Raw genomic sequence first — 18,131 nt, forward strand, 5'->3', positions numbered from 1 at the left:
GATCAGGAACGGTCTCACTGCCTGTGATTAGCGGAGTGCAGCTTTGGGCTTCCTGGCAGGATCGGGCACGTACAAACTCGAACACGCCTAAGGTCATCCCTGGTTACCTGTATAAAAGACACCTGTCTACAGAAGCAATCAATTAGATTCTAATCTCTCCACTATGGCCAAGACCAAAGAGCTGCCCAAGGATGTCAGGGACAAGATTGTAAACCTTCACAAGGCTGGAATGGGATACAAGACCATTAGCAAGCAGCTTGGTGAGAGGGTGAAAACAGTTGGTGTGATTATTTGCAATTGGAAGAAACACAAAAAAACTGTCAGTCTTCCTTGGTCTGGGGCTCCATGCAAGATCTCACCTCATGGCGTTTCAATGACCATGAGAACAGTGAGGAATCAGCCCAGAACTACACGGAAGAAACTTATCAATGATCTCAAGGCAGCTGGGACCATAGTCACCAAGAAAACAATAAACACACTACGCCTTGAAGGACTTAAATCTTGCAGCGCCTGCAAGGTCCCCCTGCTCAAAAAAACACATGTACAGGCCCGTCTGAAATTTGCTAATAAGCATCTGAATGATTCAGAGGAGAACTGGGTGAAAGTGTTGTGGTCAGATGAGACATAAATCAAGCTCTTTGGCCTCAAGTCACCGTGTTTGGAGAAGAATGAATGCCGCCTATGACCCCAAGAACACTATATCCCCACTGTCAAACACGGAAGTGGAAACATTATGCTTTGGGGGTGTTTTTCTGCTAAGGGGACAGGACAGGGGTATGTCTGATCTCAGCATGACAGGCTTGTTACTGTTAACCACTTGCCGACTGCCTAACGCCGATCTACGTCGGCAGTCAGCCCCTCACAGGCAAAGTGACGTAGGGCTACGTCACTAGCTTGTGAGGGTCTAGGGAGCGAGCGCGCGCCCCCGGAGGCGCGCTCCCGCGTGGTCACGGAACACCCCCCCCCCCCGCCCCCCGCGCGTGTGACCAGCGGACCCGATGTCAGCCGGTCACTCGGCGATCGGCGGGGGGGAGGGAGAAAGGCAGGCAGCTTGTGTAAACAAGCCACCTGTCATTCTCCTCGGTGTAAAGACTATGACTATGTAGATCCGTTGATCAGTTTCCTTACAGGTCAAGCCACAGCCAATCACAGTAGAAAGCACGCCCCTAGGGACACACACAGCCCCTCCCTCCCAAATAAAGTTAACCCCTTCACTACCAGTGTATTTTTACAGTAACAGTGCATATATATATATATATATATAGCACTGATTACTGTAGAAATGTCACTGGTCACCCCAAAAGTGTCAAAAATGTCAGTCAAGGGTCCTATCTGTCCGCCCCAATGTCGCAGTACCGCAAAAAAAATTGCAGATCGCCGCCATTACGCGTTAGAAAAAAAAAACAACAAAAATGACAAAAATCTTTCCCTTTGTTAGTAAACGCGATAACTTTTGCGCAAACCAATCAAAATACACTTTTTGCGATTTTTTTTTTTTTTTTTTTTTTTTTTACCAAACATAGGTAGCATAAAACAAATTGGCCGAAAAAGTTAAAAAATTTTGATTTTTACATTTTTTTTTTGGGGAATTTCATATAAAAAAATGTGAAAAATATTGCTATTTTTGCAAAATTGACGCTCTTTTTTTTGTTTATAGCGCGTGATCAAAAAATCGCACAGGTGATCAAATACCACCAAAAGAAAGCTCTGTTTGTGGGAAAAAAAGGACGCCAAATTTGTTTAGGTACAGCGTCGCACGACCGCGCAATTGTCCGTTAAATTCACGCAGTGCCGAATCGCAAAACACCCCCTGGTCGGAATGGGGGTAAAATCTTCCGGGGCTTAAGTGGTTAATTGCCCTAAGTTTTGTGGTGGGAATTGCTATAGTTATGTGGAAGCACTTTTGCGTGCCTGTGATTTATACACGCTGACAGTTTGTTTGGCTAATCTCTCCTATATATGTGTTGTAAACGCCAGAGGGTGCTGTTTTCTCATTTTTTTTTTTTTTTTTTACTATCCGTTTTCTAAATATGACAATTCAGTGTATTTAGCTTAGCACCTTGGCATTCAGCACTAAACTCATTTAAATGTTTATTTCTGAGCAATGCCTAAAATGTTTCTCTTGTGTGGATCTTGTCTGCTAGGGCTTAAGAAATGACTTGAAGGCTGCTCTGGATAAGATCGATCAGCAGTATCTCAATGAGATTGTAGCTGGTCAAGAACCGACAGAAGAAGATACACAGAATGACCTGAAAGTCCATGAGGAAAATACTACAATTGAGGAGCTGGAGGTGTGTATTATACTCTGCATTGCAATCAACACATGTACATTATGCTAATGTTAATTCTCTTAATATTTGATCCATCCCCTCCTTTAAAATTGGTGACAAAAAAGTAATAAGCACAGGGAGCCATAATGCTTATTTCTTTTATTAATTATTAGCAGTTGGGCTTTGTTATGCCTACCAACCAAACCCAAAGAGCAGTAATACATGGTAGCCAGCTGTGTTTAGAGCTACTAAAGACTGACTTAATTCTATTGTTAAAAATGTAATCATTTTTTCTCTGGCTAGTTGAAACCCCACTGGATTTAATTTGCTCTGACTCTGCTAAAATCTTAGTGATTTTGTCTACTCTCTTCTTAGCAATAGTTGGCTAATAAATGGTTGCTCCACACTAGCTGCTGTAGGTTTCTTTTAAAGCAGAAGGATTTTTTTTATCTTAAAGGAGTTGTAAAGTTAGAGTTTTTTTTTTTTTTTATCTTAATGCATTCTATGCATCAAGATAAAAAAACCTTCTGGGTTTAGCAGCCTCCCCAGCACCCCCTAATACTTACCTGAGCCCCATCTCTGTCCAGCGATGTCCACACGTCCCTCGGCCGTCCAGAGCTCTCTCCTGATTGGCAGAGACACAGCCGCGGCACCATTGCCTTCTGCGGCTGTCAAAGTCAGTTAACCAATTAGGAGAGAGAGGGGGCAGGGCAGAACGGTAGCTCCATGTCTGAATGGATACATGGAGTTGCAGCTCGGCTTGGGTGCCCCCATAGCAAACTGCTTGCTGTGGGTGCACTCGACAGGAGGGAAGGGCTAGGAGCAGCAATAAGGGACCGTTTTTTTATAGCCGCAGGTCAGCTAACTAGCTGCTGGACTGCTTTTACAAGCAGTGGAAGGGGACACCCTTCCCCTCCCTCCGCCTTCCACGGCTTGCTCTCCTGTCCCACCGGGGGGACCTGAGCAACCAGCTGGCGTGTCTGCTGGCTGGTCAGGAAGCCAAACAAAGCTGGGATCAGCTTTGAGCGGCTCTCCACTATAGTAACCTGGAATAACAATGACATGACATCACTTTCATTTTTTAACAATTGAAACCATTCAAAAACACTGATCTTGGTATAAAATAAATGAATAATTAAAAAAAAAATTGCCCTGTCGTCCTGTGTGCAAAGGAAAAAGCACGCTTCAGTCCCGCGCTCACACAAACATTGATCGTCCTACACATGTGAGGTATCACTGTAAATGTCAGATCATGGGCAGTAATTCTAGCACCAGACCCCCTCTGTAAATTTAAAATGGTAACCTGTAAAGGCTTTTAAAGCGTTGCCTATGAATAGTAAAATTTGCGAAATTTTTTGCCGTTGCACGGGTGTGCGCAATTTTTACAGCATGACACTTTGGTATCTATTCACTTGGCAAACCATCATCTTTTATATTTTCCCAAAAAAATGGGTTATGTATTGTATTTTTTTGCATTAAAATACAATTTTCCAAAGAAAAGTGCGTTTTGAAAAACCGCTGCGCAAAATACCATGTAACGTAAAAAAATTGCAAAATCCACCAATTTATAACTCTAGGGTCTCTGCTTTAATATTTTATATAATGTTTGGGTGTTCTAAGTAATTTTCTAACAAAAAATTCAGATTGTTACATGTAAACAAAGTACAATAAAAGGCCCGGCCTGGAAGTGGTTAATGTCACTACATTCCGCTTTTATGTAGGGAACTACCATGTCTGTGAACACTTATCCAGTTTAAACTCAAAGATGGACAAATACAATATTGAAAACCTGGCTAAATCGAGAAGTGCTCTGTGATCTATAGAAATGATTTGAGATACAGGAGAAATCTTGCCCTCTACTTCAAAAGACTCCTATTTCAAGGCCTGCTACAATATTATATTTCACACAGGCGGACCGTTCAGATCCGCCTGTCCGTTTTTTTTTTTTTTTTTTGGCGTATCTGAACGGTCCCCCAATGCATTCCTATGGGGCATCGGATGGCAGCGGAGACATGTCCGCTGACATCCGACCCGATCCAATCCGTCAAATCTGGACGGATGGAAACCCTATTTTCCATCCGTCCATCGGATCGGATGAGAACGGACCGAGGGTCCGTTCCCATCCGATTTTCCCCATAGAGATGCATGGGGAACTGACAGCTGTGTCTCCGCACACAGTGCGGAGACACAGCTGTCATCCTTCTGCTCCGCTGAGAAAAGCGGAGTCCGTTTGACGGACTGTGTGTGTGAAAGAGCCCTTAATTCACAAACTCACTCCCTCTGCCTTTTCCCAGAGGCCAGCCAAAATCTCCATGTTTCTGTCCAAATACAGACACCTGACATTATTTAAGACCCTTATCCAACCTGCCAAAATGCTAAATCTCTGACCTTAAACCAGATAAAAGCCCAGTCCCTGATGGACAAACGCTACACTACTAATAGAGCCTTCTCCCAGATCATTATACCCCAATTTCTAGCAGCATGATGAGTTCCCACATCGCTCAAATTTTAAAATCAACTATTCTAAATCCTTTGTGCTTCACCTCCTACTTCCCTTAGATGTGCCATCCAGTGGCGGCCCGTCCATGCGTCCGGCCCTGTAATCTACATGCAGGGAGCCGGACGCATGGATTCCAATGGGGTTTTTTTTTTTTTTTTTAACCACTTAAGCCTGGAAGATTTTACCCCCTTCCTAACCAGGGCCTATTTTGCGATTCGGCACTGTGTGACTTTAACGGACAATTGCGTGGTCGTGCGGCGCTGTACCTAAACAAATTTGACGTCCTTTTTTTCCCACAAACAGAGCTTTCTTTTGGTGGTATTTGATCACCTGTGCGATTTTTTTTTTTTTTTACTTTTTGCGCTATAAACAAAAAAAGAGCGTCAATTTTGCAAAAATAACAATATTTTTCACATTTTTTTTATATGAAATTCTCCAAAAAAAAAAGTAAAAATCAAAATCTTTTTAACATTTTGGGCCAATGTTTTTTTTTTTTACCATATGTTTGGTAAAAAAAAAAAACATAAAAAGCGTATTTTGATTGGTTTGCACAAAAGTTATTGCGTTTACTAACAAAGGGAAAGATTTTTATCATTTTTGGTGTGTTTGATTTTTTTTTTTCCGGAACTGCGACATTGCGGCAGACAGATTGGACCCTTGACTGACATTTTTGACACTTTTGGGGTTACCAGTGACATTTCTACAGTAATCAGTGCTATACATATGCACTGTTACTGTAAAAATTACACTGGCAGTGAAGGGGTTAACTTTTTTGAGAGGGAGGGGTTATGTGTGTCCCTAGGGGCGTAATTCTAACTGTGATTGGCTGTGGCTTGAGGTGTATGAACAGTGATCAACGGTCCTACATAGTAGAACCTTATGATCACTATTCATACACAGGGGAGAATGACAGGCGGCTTGTTTACATTAGCCGCCTGCCTTTCTCCCTTCACGGCAGACGATCGCGAGTGACCGGCGGACATCGGGTCCGCCGGTCACATGCATGGACTCGTTCGTGAACGAGCCGGGGCGGGAGCGCGCCTTCGGGGGTGCGCGCTCGTCCGCTATTGGCTCCCAGGCTAGTGACGTATATATATATGTCACTTTGCCTGGCTGGGGCTGACTGCCGCAGTAAATAGTCGTGCGGCAGTCGGCAACCGGTTAAGCACGTGATTAAAGCCAGAAGCTCTAATAGGCTTCAAAAAAGGGTGGGCTCTGGGCACAGAGCACTAAGTCCACCCAGTTGTGTGACAATAGCGAATGAATATTCGCTATTGCTACACTGATTCTCCTCCTGGCCAATCAGGAAGCGGGTCCTGAGACCCGTTTCCTGATTGGCCGAAAGGAGAAGCCATGCTATTGGCCAAGGAGGAGGGAAGCACACGGAGGAGACTGCGGGGGAAGCCGCCGCTTCCTGCCCAGGGTGACCAAGCCGGGGACTGGAGGGGGGTTAGGTGTGCGTGCTGGAGCTGGTGAGGTCCGAGGGGGGGGGGGGGTGGGCTGTGTTGTGGTCCGTCTGCCGCACCCCCCAGCCCATGGAGCACCAGCCGCCACTGGTGCCATCCCCTTGCACCCTTTGCTTGGAAACCTAAAGCTCTCATGTACTTTGATATCCAACTGCCAGTGAATCGATTAGACCTACGATATATTCACTGAACCACCACAAGCTCCTCACTCAACTTTAACTGGATTTAAGCAGTTGAGACAGATCAGCATTCTCCTGATGTAGACCCCCCAACTACCCAAACTCTTTTAAGATCAAGGCAGTCTTTCCCATTTAGATACCCGCGTGCTAGATCAGCTGTTGCTTTACGACTGCTCTCTGCCATCACCATGATATCCTTTATTAAATACAGAGTACTCTTCCGTACAGGAGACTGATTATTAACCTTTATATAAACTGATGAAAGATCTTTGGGACTTTTATGCTTCCCACCTACCCCACTCGTCTCTCCACTTCCTCACCACAACCCTCTTACTATTTTACCTCTGTTATTGCACCACTACGCTTTCCTTCTGTAAAATCTTTGATTATTCCATAACATTTTTTTTTCTTTTATAAAATTACTTGAAGAAAAGAAAAATCAAAAGCTAGTTATGCTTACCCCGGAGCTCCTTTTTAAGGAGCCAGGGAATCTATTTTGTATATTGGCAACAAAATGTTAAAGTTAGGTATGTATTTTTTAGGTATATTGGCTTCCTGTCTCATGAAATGTATTTGGTACAGTTTTACTGATATTTTTCATATTCCATGTACATGTATGCAGATAAACTAGGTACATCATACCAAGACTGATATAGGGCTTTTTGTACACTTAGTACCTTTACATTGTTGATGTGGTTGTGATGCTTTCCTTGGGTGACCATTGCTATGCACTATATCGCTCTTGTTTTAGCTGAAACAGATGTTCAATTTTTATGAGGACAAACCCATTCCAAGAACCATTGCATCAGTAAAGGTCCATATTCCTCTCTTCTCTTGCATAAAGCATTAGTATTTTGATTCAAGATGGTCTCTGGAGTGCTTTATGGATGACTACACAGAGATGAAATAAGACCCTGCTGGGGAAACTGACTGCCAACAATGATATTAGGACACATGATCTTTAACTTAGTTTCTCACCCAATTATTAGAACAGAATATGGAGATTTCTCCTGCTATGGTCCATAAATATACTTTGCTGTTCACAGCTTTGTTGCCATTAAGGATGTTGAATGACTTCTGTACTGGGGAATTGTAGCTGAGGAGTGTTTCTCTTATGTATTCTAAAGACTTTGAATAAGTTGACATAACGGATTTCCCTGAATACATAAGAAGAAGCATATTTCAAGAGTCTCTATAAAGTTTTAAATAGTGAAAGTAGAAATTAAATGAGCTATATTTTGCCAGTGGTCTGAAAAAGAAGAAATCCTTTCTAGAACTTCTGTGGGTGTAAAGGATTTTTTTTTCCCTTAAATAACATACTTATCTGCTATGTGCAATAGAATTGCACAGAGCAGCCCCAAACCTCTTCTTGGGTCCTCCTCTCACGCTAGTGCCCCCAATAGGAACTGCTTCCCATGGGAGCACTTTTACGTGCTCGCTCCCGAACCCCGCTGCTGCGTCCATTGACACGGACAGCGAGATTTGGCCCCATCCCCCACTCTGTCCTCACTGGCTTGATTGACCGTAGTGGGAGTCAATGGCTCCTGCTGCCACAGCAAAGCCTGTGAGACCCGAAAGTGAGTGGAGAGAAGAGCTGCATACGTGCACATCGCTGGATTGCAGAAGGGCTCAGGTAAATATAAGGGGGGAATGAGGGGCCAATACCGATGCCTAAACATTTTATACCTTAATGCAAGAAATGCATTAGGTAAAAAATGTTTAAAAATTAGAACAACTTTAATGCCTCTTGCACACAGGAGTTAAAAATGCTACGTTTTTTTCTGATTCAAAATGAGATTCTTTTTTGTCTATGGAACCATGCACACAGCTGAGTAAAGATCAGTAATACAGCATTGAGTACAGAACTAAAAAACAAAAATAGAAAATCTTTCATTTCAGTGCAATGATTTACTCGCGTGTTTACTCGTCGATAAGCATGTTTACATAAGTATAAATTAGTATATTACAACCCTGGCAAAAAAGAAGAATTTTACTCCCCTATATGCTTACCCACCTTTATTCCTCTATACCCAACATTACTCAGGTCTTTACACGCCATTTCTTTTACTCACAGACTATCTGTCAACAAGTTCCTGAGTAAATTATGATGCCAGTGTGCAAGAGGCTAAAGCTTAAATGCAACTCAAACTATAATTCCAAATGACTAGTCTATTAAGAAAAATGTATTTCCCATAGTGACCTATACATTCTTTTATTCTATTTAACTCTTTTATTTGAAAGTTATAGTTGTAGCATAACAAAGAAACAAAAAAAAAAATGATGTACTGGAATCTAGACATTAGGAAAGATAAAGTGTATGTAAAGCTTAAAGTGAGACTATGGCAAAACTAACCTTAACCACTTAAGGACCGAAAGGTGTTAATCCCCTTAATGACCAGGCCATTTTTTTTTTCAATACTGCACTGCGTTACCTTAACTGACAATTGCGCGGTCGTGCGTAGTTGTACAAAAATAAATTTTCCCCACAAATAGAGCTTTCTTTTGGTGGTATATGATCAATTCTGCAGGTTTTTTTTTTTGTGTATAGCGCAAAAAATAAAGCGCTACCATTCTGAAAAAAAAACAATATTTTTTACTTCTATAAAACATTCCCAATAAAAAAATAAAATCTCAATGTTTTTTATCATTTTGGACCAATATGTATTCTGCTACTTATTTTTGGTAAAAAAAAATCCCAATAAGTGTATATTGATTGGTTTGCACAAAAGTAATCGCGTCTACAAACTAGGAACGATTTATGTCTTTTTTTTTTTTTACAAGTAATGGCGGCGATCAGCGTTTTTTTTTTTTTGCGGGACTGCCACATTGCAGCCACCTAAGATCGGACACCTAACTGACACTTTTGGGGGGACCAGTGACATTGCATATTTTTCAGCATTGATTACTGTAGTAATGTTACTGTACTAATGATACTGGGAGGGAAGGGGTTAATATCAGGCGACCAAAGGGCTAAATTTGTACCTAGGGGATGCTTTTTAACTGTGTGCAGGTTGTAGTCACTGGATGAACACAGGTACCTGTGTTCCTAAATAGGAGGAACAAATGATCCCTGTGTTCATCACTGACAGAACAGCACTCTGCTGTATTTCCATCAGCAGACCGTCATTCTGTCTCCGTGGGGAGTGATCGTGGGTGCCCGGTGTGCATCATGTCTGCCGGACCCGCTGATTGGCTTCTCCTCTAGTGAGCACAAGAGAAGATTGACAGCACTCCGAATAAAAGGTAAATAGGATGTTTATTGAAGAAAAGTAATGCGATATGATAAGCGAATCTTTTCGTGAAACTCGTTAACCATCTTGCTGCCTGTATGTCCATAAGGTCTGCTATTTTGGATACTTTTCTTCAATTAACATCCTATTTGCCTTTTATTCGGAGTGCTGTCAATCTTCTCTTGTGCTCACTGCTGTTTGGATTACGGTACTAGATGAGCACCTGACTTCCAGGCTTTCATTACACACACCTGAGTGGCTTTTTGTCCATCTTTGTTCAGCTGGCTCACCCTCTAGCCAATTGGTGTGCACGCCTCCACTAACTGCTACACGAAACAACGAACATGTACGTAGTTTCGCGTAACTGAGCTGCCCTTCCGCAGTAAGACTTCAGCGGCTGGTCGGCAAAGGGTGTAAAAGCAGTGCGAATTCCTAAGTTTAGTAAAAAAAATAAAAATCAGCAAAATGGATATTACTTACAGTCAATGCCACATGTCCCTTGTGCTGTTGGCTCATGCTTTGTGTGAATTTTTTTTCCTCTGATTTCCCTCCCACCCCTGCCGCCTTAGTCTTACGGTGCTGTGGGGGTTAATGGAGCCGAGGAACCTGTCATATGCACATATCAAGAGTGTCAACTATGCCCATTCTTTTTTCCCCCGCCTCCTTCAATCATAGAAACTGAACTATTGCGTTTATGAATGAAAAACAATCTATGAACAGAGGAGGCAGACTTTTGATTCCTTTTCCTGTCCTCCAGTCATAGTTCACATTTCATTCATAGAAGCTATAGTGCAACTTCTATTTATTGAGAATACAGACAGTAACACGCTTCTTGTCTTATGGGTCTCCACTCTAATGGATGGAGAAGCGACAGAGACCTCTTTAGACAGCAACATTGCCAGTCTGGGAAGAGGGTAGTGATAGATGCACTAGAAAATGACACCAAACTCCATATATTTTCCCTTTTGGGATAAAAGGTTTGCATTGATAAACTTTTGTAGTTTTGAAAAGCTCTGGGAATAGTTCGTCCCATTTCCTTTTTTTTTTTTTTTTATTTTCTTGTCCATGTACTATCAGGGAGATTTCTCTTCACTTCCTCTAAGAGACATAGCAGAAAGTTAGACGAGATCTCTCCAGTGAGGGGATATTCTGTTATCACCAGAACAGGTTTACCTGTTGGAGATTTTCCCTAATTTCCTGATCCTGTGACCACTTAGAAATGTTTGATTTTCTATCACTCTCTGTACTGGAGACAATGGTTAGTTTGAAAAAGAGGGTAAAGCTCAACAGCGGGGACACAGACATCAAAAATAGCCAGAAAGAGGTTTTAACCCTTCAATAGTATATCGCAAAAAAAAAAAAAAAGTTGTGGCTTTCCAAATGTAAAAGATGTGGACTCAGTTTTACCTAAGAATACGGCTGTTTGGCAGGAATAAGTCGTACTTCAATTTAAGATTCAATGTACTAGCTCCAAGCTTTCTCCTTTTTTTTTTTTTTTTTGTTCTTGTTTCACTGTAAAAAAAAAAAAAAGGCATTGAAATCCACAGGGGTATCTTTTTTTATTTTAACATACCTCTGTAGGCTTTCTGCTCTGAGTGAAAGGTTTAAACCCTTCCAGGAGGCGTCAGGCTTCTCACAGCAGAGAACTGCACATATTTTATACAAACATCTGGAAAGTGGGATTTGAATGACGTCCAGAATAGCTACAACAGGTGTTTGAAATGAATAGTGCTTTAACTACAGTATGCGATGGGAAGCAGTCTGTGTATCAGATGGAACTAATTTTGATATTTAACTCTTTTAGCATGCATTTGCGTTAGTACAGAAAACTCGGTCTCTTACCTTAACCAAAATGGAAGATTTACAGTTTAGCATTTTGGTTTATTGCTTTATAAGTTTTAATTGTTGTCTTTGTTATACAGGCTTTGGGAGAGTGTCTTGGACAAGGAGATGACAACAAAGATATGGATATCATTAATAAAGTCTTAAAGGTAAATATAGCTAGAAGATGTCAGCCTGATCTTGTATGATTGACTTTTTTTCGATGGTTTACAAAGTATGAATGTGATATACAATACTTAGCTGCGCAGACTGCTTCTTACCAGTCAAATTTGGACAGGTGTGTGTAGGAGAGCGCACACTTTGTAGTTCTAATTGGCTTCTGATTTCAGGACTTTTAGTATATTCGGTTTGCCAGAAAAAATAAGTGCCTTCTTTTTCCTGCATCCTTGCATTATTAGGTGACAGCTGACATGGCTGGCTCTTGTTTAGCTTGGCATGTTTGGATGATGTTAAAAGGGCCTCAATTGAGCAGGTGTCACTGATGTCTTTAAAGTGTAGTCCAATTCCAATGGCAGTGCAGTCCTTATTCTGCTCAACTATAGTCATGCATATATGGTTACTTTTTATTGCTTGAAAATGTTTTGGGACTTTAAAGAGTAAATATTTTTTCATAGTACATAATCTTAATGTTCCCCCCCCCCCCCCATCCATAGCCGTAGACTGTAGTACAGAGGTCTTCAGAGTTTCTAAGCAAAGGGCTAGTTTACTGTCCTCCAGACTTTACGGGGGCTGAACTGTGGCCATGGGGGAATGGAAATTGTCCTAACATCAGTGGGAGTAAACAATTCACTTTTGGTTATGGGGGAAGGAATATTGCCCCATCGTTGACATCAATAAGAGTAAGAGATATAGTGCCCCATAGCTGATGTCAGTTGCAAGAATTATGCTCCATTTTGGGGTTATTAGGAGGAGTAGTGTCTTGTATCAGTGGGAGGAAAAGGGCCCCAAGTGGCAGATAAAGGCAAGCAAAGGGCCACATCTGGCCCCTGGACTGCAGGCTGGAAACACTGCTCTAGTAGAAAAGCTTTCTACATGCAAGCCTGCAATGCGATAACGTTCCCTTGGGATACCTATACTTTGAAATAACCTAATCCTAGCAGACACTACCACTCTCCCCTGCTTACCATAGTGTGCACAGGGAATATACACTGCTCAAAAAAATTAAAGGAACACTTTTTTAATCAGAGTATAGCATCAAGTCAAATAAACTCTGAAACAATAAACTGGGATATTGATCTGGTCAGTTAAGTAGCAGAGGGGGTTGTTAATCTGTTTCAGCTGCTTTGGTGTTAATGAAATTAACAATAGATACACTAGATGGGCAATAATAAGACAACCTCCAGAACAGGAATGGTCTTACAGGTGAAGGCCACTGACATGTTTAACCTACTCCTCTTTTTTTTTACTTTTTTTCACTAGTTTTGCATTTGGCTAGGATCAGTGTCACTACTGGTAGCATGAGCTGATACCTGGACCCTATAGAGGTTGCACAAGCAGTCCAACTCCTCCAGGATGGCACATCAATACGTGCCATTTGTCAGAAGGTTTGCTGTGTCTCCCAGCACAGTCTCAAGAGCATGGAGGAAATTCCGGGAGACAGGCAGTTACTCTAGGAGAGCTGGACAGGGCTGTAGAAGGTCCTTAACCCATCAGCAGGACCAGTATCTGCTCCTTTGTGCAATGAAAAACAAGATAAGCACTGCCAGAGCTCTACAAAAAGACCTCCAGCAGGCCACTGGTGTGAATGTTTTTGACCGAACAATCGGAAAAAGACTTCATGAGGGTGGCCTGAGGGCCCAGCACCATGGAGCTCGATTTGCATTTGCCATTGAACACTAGAAATGGCAGGTCTGCCACTGGCACCCTGTGCTTCTTATAGATAAGAGCAGGTTCACCCTGAGTACATGTGACAGATGTGAATGTTAAGGAAAAGCCAATAGAGAATGTTCTGCTGCCTGTAACATTGTTCAGCATGACTGGTTTGGTAGTGGGTCAGTGATGGCCTAATGGGAGGCATATCCATGGAGGGATGCACAGACCTCTACAAGGTAGACAATGGCACCCTGACTGCCATTAGGTATCAGGATGAAATCCTTGGATCCATTGTCAGACCCTACACTGGTGCAGTGGGTCCTGGGTTCCTCCTGGTGCACAACAATGCCTGGCCTCGTGTCAAGAGTTTGCAGCCAGTTCCTGGAGGCTGAAGGAATTGATACCATTGAATTGCTCCCACGCTCGCCTGACCTAAACCCAATAGAACACCTCTGGGACGTTATGTTTCATCTGATGCCGCCAGGTTGCACCTCAGTCTGTTCAGGAGCTAAGCGATGCCCTGGTCCAGATCTGGGAGGAAATACCCTAGGACACCATCCGCCGTCTCATTAGGAGCAGACCCTGATGTTGTCAGACATTCATACAAGCACGTGGGTTGCCATACAATCCAAAAAGTACCATTTTGAGGTTCTGCAATGAAATTTCAGCAAAATAGACTAGCCTGCTGCATAATTTTTTCACTTTTTCGGGGTGTCTTTGAAATCAGCCTTCTGTAGGTTGATAATTTTTCTTTCCATCAAATGATGTGGCATTCTTTCATTACTAATACATTACCCAGTCCATATCAGTATAGATATCCAGCATATTTTTCCCCATTGAGATCTGATGTGTTTTCAAAGTGTTCCTTTAATTTTTTTGAGCAGTGTACTTTACCAAACTGAAAAAATATTTGTACAATTCTCTGTAAACCCTGCTGATGTTTATTGTTTATTTCTTTCGTTCATTGAAGGACACAGCTCTTGATTCTTCTTAACCATTGGGTTATACTTTCCCCAACAGGAGTAGGACACTAGGCAGGTAAAAGCTTGACTACGCCTAGGGGCAGTTCCAGGGGGTGTACACCCACTCTCGGTTATAGGCACTCAGTTTTTTTCTGCCTAGCCAGAAGTAAGGACCTAGTTACTTGCTGGGATCTCTAGTCCTGGCAATTTTTTTTCAATTCAAATGGAATTTTTTTACTCTTTTTTTTATTTTGTTCCTGTGAGAACTACAATCAAGGGCCGGACTGGAGACTAACTGGATAATATAGATCCTTCGTCCCCCCTGTTTGGCAAGCGAGAGCGTACAGAGCGCAGCTCTGCGCTAGATCGGCGGTGGAATAGCTTCACTGGACGGGTGCTGGCCTGCGAGTTAAATGTCTCGCTAGGACGCATACGAACTGGCTTCGGCCTGAGTCACAGCATTTACTCCTGGCCGAAAGCACCCACATTACGATGGAGCCCACCCCGTTCCTGATGTGCTAAGTAGCTGTCCCCCCACTACCCCTGGAGGGTTTTATGGTGGACGTGGGCCCCTCCCTGGGATGTTCAGTCCCCCGGGGTTCCCCTCCCTCCCCCCCCCAGCCGCTCTAAAATTTTGGCTATTGTGGGTCTTTCGCACCCCCCTCCCTTTCCTCCCTTGATGAGGTTATGAGCTGGCTGTTGCCACATGCTCTTAAGAGGGGCTGGTTGGAGTTGCTGGTGACCTGGTTTTCCTGGTGCGCAACAGGGGTGTTGTGCAGGGTTTCCTGCCATCCTAGGGATTGGTGACTAGGACAGGGATGTCCTCCTGGCCCCCTGCGGCCGTTATTGGGCTGGGGGAGCGGATGGTTTAACGGGTATGCACCTCATGCGGCTGGATCCGCTAGAAAATTTAGGCTGCGGCTTACTCGTTGGTAACTTTGTGAGGCGGCCCTTGTGAGGGTGGATGAGACCACTGCCTCACGTTTGGGCATCCGCTGCCCCTGGGTGGTCGGCTCTGCTGGGGTTCGCATCCTGGTGGCCGGTCGCCCTCAATAATTTAGGCCACGGGCTGCGACCTACTAGGCCATGTGGCCGAGTTGGGTGCCGCCGTTTGGGGCGGCCTCAGTGCGTGTAGCTGAAGCCCCCACTCTTCCTTTGGGCATCTGCCAGGCTGAGGATCTGTGCAATTGTGGCTAGGATCCCACAAAAATTTAGGCAGTAGCCTGCGGCCTGCTGGGCCATTTGGTCAGCTTGGCACCTCCCTTGGACCGGGTGGCGCTGTAGGGGCACTTAATTTTTAATGAGTCTTGCCGCCATTATTGTGTGGGGCACCTGCCTTGCTTTAGCGAGGGTACCCTGCCTGCGCATCTGCATCACGGCGAGTGGCCCCCTTTTACGGGGGCTATGTCCTCTATGAAGGACTCAGAGGTGACCCCTCTTGTTTTTTGCAGGGTCCAATAGGTGGTCCATTTGTGGACCCTTGGCGGCTTTCCCTTTGCAGGATCGCAGTCGGCGGCCTTCCCTGATTATGTTTTTTCAGGGTGAGCTCAGTATATAGCGACACTACTGAGTCGGCATGCATGCACCCTGAATACTCAGATAATGAGGATATTCCTCTGCTCCTCTAGCTGCGCTTAAATAGGCGCTGGTGGGATGCACTGTTTGTGTCAGTGCGGGAAACCTAAAAAAATGGAGGTTGCGGCTGCTGCCGTGTCGGAGGCACTGGTTCGCTTTGGCACCCACAGGCCCACCAAAGCAGTGAGGGTGTTCCTTTTTCCACTTACCTTGACAACGAAACACTGGGGTTGTCCAAATGCAGTATTTGCTAGGCGTTTTTTGTTTGCGGTATCCTTATGAGGATTTACTGCAAAAAAGGTGGACGGTCCCACCTGTAGTGGACTCGCCGGTTTCCAGGTCAAATTGAGTTACCTTCATCCTGGAGTCCCTGACCTTTACAGGTCCAGCTAATAAGAGGGCAGATGCTCTGGTCCGCCATATATGCACTGTGGCTGGTTCGGCATTTAGGCCGGTAATTACTATTGCCCTGGTGTCGCAAACTCTGACCGAGTGTGCTAAGCTTTTATGTCAGGAGCTGGAGGGAGAATAGCTTCCCCTTGTCTTTTGCAGAGGTGGGGGACCGGTTGGTCCAGGGGCTACAGTTTGCCAGGGATGCCTCCTTTGGATGTGGCTCCTTTAATTTCTAGGCTGTATCAGCAGTGGTCCTTCAGTGTATTGTTTGGCTGAATGGTGGTCTGCGGACTAGACTTCTGAGAAAGCCTAATCTGATCTTCTTCCTGTAGGGGATCACCTTTTTGGAGCTTTTTTGGATGACCTCGTTAAGGGTCTCACGGGAGTACTTTTCTTCTGCAGGCTACCAAGGGCAAGGAGCCCGTTGTTGATGTGGGCAATTCTTCTTGGCTCATAGGTCTTTTTGTCCCTCAATGTCTCAAGACAAGGGATCAAAATTCAGCGCCTCCCACCAGAGGTTCCAAGAGGACCTGGTCTGGCAAGCCACAAGTGAGTTCTCTCAGACCTGCTGACAAGGCTGCCTTTGCATGAAGGGGAACCCTCGCGTGTATCTGGGGTGGGGGGACGTCTTCGCTGGTTTCCAGATCTATGGACCTCTCTGGTACAGGACAAGTGGGTCCAGGAAGTTATTCGTTCAGGCTACAAGATCAAGTTCAGTCTTGTCCTCCGGAAAGGTTTTTTCCCCTTCCACCCTGCACTTGTCCCAAGATCACTCATGGGTCTCTTTAGCACAGTGCAAGACTTGTTATTTCAATGGGTGATTGTACTGGTTCTGGCTTCGGAACATTTTCACAGGTTTTTTACTCAAACCTCTTTACAGTCCCCATGAAGGAAAGCAAGGTATGTCCAATTCTCGACCTCAAGACGCTAAGCTGCTTTGTGCAAGTACAGAAGTTCCGCATGGAGTCCATTCACATGGTAGTGGCGTCCCTATTTTAGGGGGATTTCTTCTTGCTTCTATCAACCTCAAGGATGCCTACCTGCACATTCTGATATACGCTGGTCACCAGCGCTTCCTCCATTTTTGCCGTGGATGAGGAGCATTATCAGTTGTGATGCTGACCCTTGGTCTCCCCTCCGCACCTTGGGTCTTCACAGGGAGTGTTGGCCCCGGTGCTGGCATTGTTTGAGTGTTTCTTTCTCGGGGAAAAACTCCAGACATTGCAGGAGGCAAATCAGCTTCTGTTGTTTAGCAGACGGTCATCCCTCCGGGCTTGCATGCACATGCTGAACCTGATAGTGTCCACCCTCGAGGCGGTCTGTTTGCACAGTTCCACACAAGATCTCTGCTAAAGAGATTCTGGGGAAATGGTTCAAGGATCCACGGTCTCTAGAGGTTGCTTCGCTCTCTGGCACTTTGACAGGTAAAATCCATCTCCTTTTGTACTGGACGGTTGTCTCCATGGATGCCAGCCTGTCTAGGTGTGGAGGCATCCTCAGCACATACGTGCTCAGGGGGTCTGGACTCTGGCCGAGCTCAGACTGCCGATTAGTGTACTGGAACTCCGAGCGATCAGTCTTTGTCTGGTTCATTGGACAATCATCTTCAGGGGTGTCCGGTACAAATTCATTCGGACAATGCCACGGCCGTTGTTTGTCAATCACCAAGGAGGCACATGAAGTGTCTTGGCGGCTCGGTAAGTAGCCAACATTCTAAGGTGGGCTGACTGATTCGTTCCAGCCCTCTCAAACTTCTGCCATGACTCTTGTGCAGGATTCAAGTAGAAGGGATTCCGACCATTCTAGTGGCTCCAGACTGGCCTCGCGGGTCTTGGTATGCTGATCTGGTACGGCTGGTCACAGATGCTCTTTGGCGACTTCCTCTCAGGGAAGATCTGCTGT

General features: G+C 44.3%; 1 protein-coding gene across 2 annotated transcripts in view; it reads left to right on the forward strand.

Annotated features, from left to right (window-relative positions):
• The window catches only part of PRPF18 (pre-mRNA processing factor 18), an 85,469-nt gene that overhangs the window by 35,885 nt on the left and 31,453 nt on the right, over nt 1–18,131 (forward strand). For both annotated transcript variants that reach the window (XM_082254227.1, XM_082254228.1), the window contains 2 exons: nt 2,145–2,291; nt 11,568–11,636. In XM_082254227.1, coding sequence (XP_082110353.1) covers nt 2,145–2,291; nt 11,568–11,636 — 216 coding nt within the window. The remainder of the gene's footprint in view (nt 1–2,144; nt 2,292–11,567; nt 11,637–18,131) is intronic.

The sequence above is a fragment of the Pelophylax lessonae genome, assembly GCF_965119305.1.
Source record: "Pelophylax lessonae genome assembly, chromosome: 4".
NCBI classification, from domain to species: domain Eukaryota; kingdom Metazoa; phylum Chordata; class Amphibia; order Anura; family Ranidae; genus Pelophylax; species Pelophylax lessonae.